Source organism: Acyrthosiphon pisum, chromosome X, assembly GCF_005508785.2.
Source record: "Acyrthosiphon pisum isolate AL4f chromosome X, pea_aphid_22Mar2018_4r6ur, whole genome shotgun sequence".
Taxonomy (NCBI): Eukaryota; Metazoa; Arthropoda; class Insecta; order Hemiptera; family Aphididae; genus Acyrthosiphon; species Acyrthosiphon pisum.
The window spans coordinates 52637391-52643031 of record NC_042493.1 but is presented as its reverse complement, the minus strand read 5'-3'; the positions used below and the strand labels follow the sequence as shown (position 1 = coordinate 52643031).

The following is a 5641-nucleotide window of genomic DNA, read 5'->3' as shown; positions in this document are numbered from 1 at the left end:
AAATATTTGAAATTTTGAATGTGCATTGAATGAGAAATAAAATATGATTTATTTAATATAATATACCTATTATTTTTAGTTTAAAGGCAGCTTTAGAATGGAAAGAGCTACAGCATATTATTTAATAAAAACATTTGAGATTCTTCATTTTTCCCACAGCAGCATAAATATGAACCTGGTCAAACTTCAGAAAACTATATTCTTTCATATATTTGGTAATTAAAACAATTTTCTTTAATTTATAATCAAACAAAAATGAATAAGTGTTCCCTAAAGGTTTTCTGCCAACAAATCATGTTTACGAGATGTGGCTGAACGTTTTGGTAGGTACATTTCCCCAGCCCCCCCAATTTTGAATTTTGAATTTTTTTTTTCACCATTCGTTTGTAGCCGGTTTGTATTGGTTTGTAATCTAATTTTTTTCGTTTGTAGAGATTTAGTTTTTTTTTTAAATCAAAATTTTGGTGGGGGGCTGGGGAAATGCCCAAATTTTGAATTTTGAATTTTTTTTTTCACCATTCGTTTGTAGCAAGTGCAAGTGCAAGTGCAAACAAATAAATTTATTTTTTATTTATTATTTATTATTATAATCAACGCCAGACGGCTTTTACAACATTACAGACAAGAAGTACATAGATAACAGTAAAAAAAACATATACAATATATATAGACGCGTAACTTATACTAACTTAATATTAGAGAGAAGAAAAAGAATTAGTAAGTAAGTAAAACTAAAAAACAACATTGTGTAAGTTATGTGGAAAAAAAAATGTGAGCCTTCGTACTTCGTATTGCTTAATAGTCTATATGATTATTTGCATTATGCATCATCCTTATAAGTGGGGCATTCCTGGAGAAGTTTGATTTATTGGTGGGTATATAAAAAGTACACTGAAGCCTAGTGTTACTAGGAATACGAAAGTTAAGTTCACCAAGTAGTCTTGGGGCATCAACTTGACCTTCGATCAGACGCTGAATAAAACTGATATCAAAATTATCACGCCTTACAGAAAGGAGAACTAGTCTCAGAACTTGACTTACTGGCCCATAATCATGTGGTGGATGAGGAATATTGAGGCAATAACCGGCGAAACGCATAAAACTGTTTTGTACACGATCAATTCTACAATTGTCAACTGTGGTGTATGGTTCAATGACCAAACGGACTAAAGCATTGTAAAGAGCTAGAAGGCAATTGGCAGAACTAAAATTAGTTGAGTGACGCCTTATGAATCCCAAAGCATGAAAGGCTTTGCTGGTCATATAATCAATATGAGGGCTAAAATTAAGAGAAGGTACAAATAAAATACCTAAATCATGGACCTGGCTAACACGTTGAATAGATATACCATATAGTCAAAAGTCTATAGTCAAAAGATATCACTGCCTTAGAGCGATAGAAAGTCATAACTTTACATTTAGAAATGTTAAGAGATAAATTAAACGTACTACACCATTTGGTGAATTTATCAAGGGTGTTTTGGAGAGTGAGGCAATCATTGTTTGAGGTAATCGTGTGAAAAATTTTAGAATCATCAGCAAAAAGTAGGAAACGACAAGGGGAAACAACTGAGCACATAGTATTAATGAAAATATTAAATAATAAGGGACCTAAATGGCTACCTTGTGGAACACCGGATGATGCACGGAAGAGATCAGATGACTGCCCGAAGAGGTTGACAAATTGTCGTCGGTCACTAAGGTAAGAACCAAACCATGATAAAAATGGCTCACCAACACCAAGTCTGTCGAGGATATAAAGAAGTGCATTGTGGTCTATGGAGTCGAATGCTTTAGAAAAGTCCGTGTATATCACATCAACTTGATTACCTAATTCAAACGCCGCGTGAAAGTAAGAAGCAAAAACTACATGACTAGTCGCAGTCGAGCGACCTGGAAAGAACCCATGTTGGTCAGTTGATAAGGTGGTTAAGAAAGAATGTTCGATTCGTTTCAGTACTATAGACTCAAACAGTTTACCCAGGAGAGGAAGGCCGGAGATTGGTCTATAGTTAGCGTCATCAGCTGGATTCCCAGATTTGAAAATTGGCGTAACACGACTTATTTTCCACACAGAGGGGAAAACACCTTCTGTAAGTGATTTATTAAAAATTAAAGTGACCGGTAAACTGATAGAGGCGCGGCAGTGATACAATAGGTTAGCAGAAATGCCATCCGGACCAGAACTATAAACATTTGAAAGAGAGTTAAGCGCTGTATTAACTTCATCAATCGATATAGATAATTCAGAGGGTTGGTTGTTTGTAAACTCATCAGATAAATCATTGTAGGTAAATCGTGAGTCAGCATAAACAGATGAGAAATGAGAAGCAACTTGGTCACTGGAGGCCTTAGACTCCCCAAGATGAACCTCATCTGGTATTGTAGAGCACCACGTTTACTTCGAACGAATTTCCAAAATGATTTAGGATCTACACAAAGACGATTCTGTAAGTTACGCAAATAGTGACTATAGAGACTCTTCGATTCAAATTTACATTGTGCGCGTAGTTGAGAGAAGATTGAATAACGATTATGACCACCAAACATTTTATATTGTTTATGCGCTTGTTTTTTCATAACGAGAATAACAAATTTATATAATAAATAGGTATGTTATTAATTATTAAGAGGACGTGATACCCGCATGTGTTGTCTCCGTCTTACAAGTGCATAACATAGCAAATTTTACGCTCAGCAAAACACGTGTAGCTCCGTTAATTTAAAAATTAGAGTAAATTGACCTCTTATAAAATCTAAAGTTAAGATTATTATCTAAACAACCTCATAGGCTTTTTATTATATTTTAATTTTAAATCAAGCTATGAGTATTTTAAAATTTTTAATTGTTTATACATCTTAAAGTACTCATAACTCGCTTATAAATAAAAATATAATAAAAAGCCTATAAGGTTGTCTAGATAATTATCTTACCTTTAGATTTTATAAGAGGTAAATTCACTCTAATTTTTAAACTAACGAAGCTACACGTGTTCTGCTTTGCGTAGAATTTGCCATGTTACGCACTTGTAAGACGGAGACAACACATGCGTGTATCACGTCCTCTTAAAATTTATAAGTTATAAATTTTGATATAAAAATTACTATTTTAATTTAATTCATTCTTATTATACAATGTGTGTAGTTACACTATTCGTACAAAAAAATCGTATTTTAATTAAAAATTCATAATTGTGATTATAACAATATTTAAATGCAGGTATAACAGGAATCCTACCGCTAGAACGTTCCGATGCTGTTTTGGACATATATGTTCATACAGTTTGATGCAATGTACCTCAACGTGTAAAAATTGTGAAACTGATGAAGCCGAGTTTCTTACTGTAGACGTTTTGAAAGATGTTTCGATTGATCCTGCAGTTGAAGAATTAGTTACGAATACAGAAGAAACAGGAGTTGAATTAAGTACTTCGACGGAAGATTTAAATAATCGAAAAGTGTACTGCGAGAAACCATCACTAGAATCTTGTTCCATAGTTTATTTTGCAGGCTACTTAGCAAAAAAGTGTTTGAACAAGTTTTTATGCACAGATTGTGATTTGATTAAAAACAAAAATGAATATTTAAACGAACCACCACAAATTTTAATTCTAAAAAAAACGTTCGACAACGTTGGACTGGCGCAAGGTCTCAAAATTCCATCGGATGAGCTTGTAGAAATAGTTGAAATTTGTTAAAATGTATTTGAAAATTATTTTCCAAAAATCAAGACTGAAAAAAAAATTATATTTTCATTTAAAGAAATGGCTCTACCAATAATATACCAAAAATATTCTGATGTCGAGAACTCCACATGTCACATTCATTATATGTATATTATTGAGTTGTTGTTTAGAACAAAATTATATAAAGAATGTTAAGTGGAAAATACTAACGTAAGAAAGCGAGTAGTGCAGTACACGGATAAGTTACGTATATTACAGAATAAATGATATTGTTTTTTTTATTATTATTAATATTAATGTAAATTTTTAATTTTAGTATTTTACAACTTGTATTAAGTCGCCGTGACTGCCCGTGAGTATATTCTAAACATTTAAACAATTTTATGAAATATATATATATTATATACAAGTAGTATAGCTAATAATAATTTTATAACTATAATAAATAATAAATGGCAAGTTTACTTTATGTTTCGAATTTAAATCTGACGAAGTGTGACTACACTATACAAGTAGTTAGCTAAGTCATAGATTTTTCTATGGTTCAGTGGTGGCGTGAAAAGCTATTTTATGAGGCAGTTGCTTCATAGGAAAAAATAGTTCACGCCGCCACTGCTGAGTATGGTTAAATAACACGAATTTATAAAGGTACCTGCGTGCAATCAAAAAATTGTTGTGTAGTTTAAACTGTTAAAATATTGTTTATTTGCTTATAACTTATAACATTTCACTATTTTTCTGTAAAACAAAAAAAAATATTTAGGCTTATTTAGCCGGTTAGTACGCCTGTTTTCTCCAGTACCGCACTCGGCCAAATTCATTCATAAATCCTAATTAATAATTTTCCTAATATAAATATGTCGGAGCGGTGGTTAACAGGCGGCTGGCGCGGCTGGACACCACGATTACGACGATAAACGGATAAAAACCAGTTATCCCCGCACTTCACTCCAACACAGTTACGGCGGCTGGAATAAAATACGAATTTATTAGTATTATTGGTTCTTATCTACCGAGAATTTTATTGTACGCCGCCGAAAACACGGCCAGTGAGCAATCTATAGTATTTATAACACCGTCCTGCGAAATATTTTGTTATTTTTGTTGTTTGTATAATAATACCTGATCCTTATAGATCTTAATGAGCAAAATTCAAATCTGAAATTAGTTTGTCTCTATCACGTCTAGTTTTTTTACAAGATAGTATAACATTTACATATAAATAATAATATACGTTAGTATTTTATTTGAAATATTTTATTTGCTATAAATTTAACTAAAGTAAAATTTAAAATATTATTAAGCATACTTGTTATAAAATACATTTGTTTATTTTAATTCTTACTTTTAAAGTATAAAAAAAAAATTATTCAAGTAACTTGCTATCGGTTCTTTTTTTTGCGGGTTCGTAAAAACTAAATTTATTTGATTTTCTTTTGTAGCTATGTTTTTCAGTTTCACGTTTTAAACACCAGCAGTAATCGGCCATCATACTGACATCCCATCGACCTTGATCTCTTTGATATCTTGATGAAAACGTTCACCCTGTTCTTCACTTAATGAACCCAAATTTTCCGGGAAATAGTCAATATGTGCATTTAAAAAGTGCAATTTTATGCTCATATTACAGCCCAATAGTTGTAAATTTTTCATCAAATCAGCTACGATCGATTTATAATCTGGATCTTTCGTATTACCTAAAAACTTCGACACCACGCTTTTAAAACTAGTCCATGCATTTTTTTCTACGGTGGTCATACTATTTTGAAAATCTGTATTTTTCATTAGAATTCTGATTTGTGGCCCATCAAATATTCCTTCCTTGAGCTTTGATTCAGATAATACAGGAAATTTGTCGCACAGATATTTGAAACAATATCCATTTTTATCAAGGACCTTTACAAATTGTTTCATTATTCCTAACTTTATGTGCAAAGGAGTAATACAACTTTTTG

General features: G+C 32.0%; 1 protein-coding gene across 1 annotated transcript; it reads right to left on the bottom strand.

Moving 5' to 3' along the window:
- Positions 1 to 795: 795 nt before the first annotated feature.
- LOC107883311 lies at positions 796 to 1408 on the bottom strand. Its single transcript, XM_016803047.1, has 3 exons — positions 1350 to 1408; positions 1042 to 1279; positions 796 to 972 (listed from the first exon to the last, which is right to left on the bottom strand). Exons 1-3 carry the CDS (start codon positions 1406 to 1408, stop codon positions 796 to 798), a joined length of 474 nt encoding a protein of 157 aa, XP_016658536.1.
- Positions 1409 to 5641: the final 4233 nt, after the last annotated feature.

Bases quoted from the DNA above. Each gene is read 5' to 3' on its own strand.
- LOC107883311 (XM_016803047.1), bottom strand. From the start codon at position 1,408: ATGACTTTCTATCGCTCTAAGGCAGTGATATCTTTTGACTATAGACTT. The intron at 1,280-1,349 runs GTATATCTATTC...TCTTAATTTTAG, and splicing joins TATAGACTTTTGACTATATG to CCCTCATATTGATTATATGA. The intron at 973-1,041 runs GTAAGTCAAGTT...AGTTTTATTCAG, and splicing joins CACCACATGATTATGGGCCA to CGTCTGATCGAAGGTCAAGT.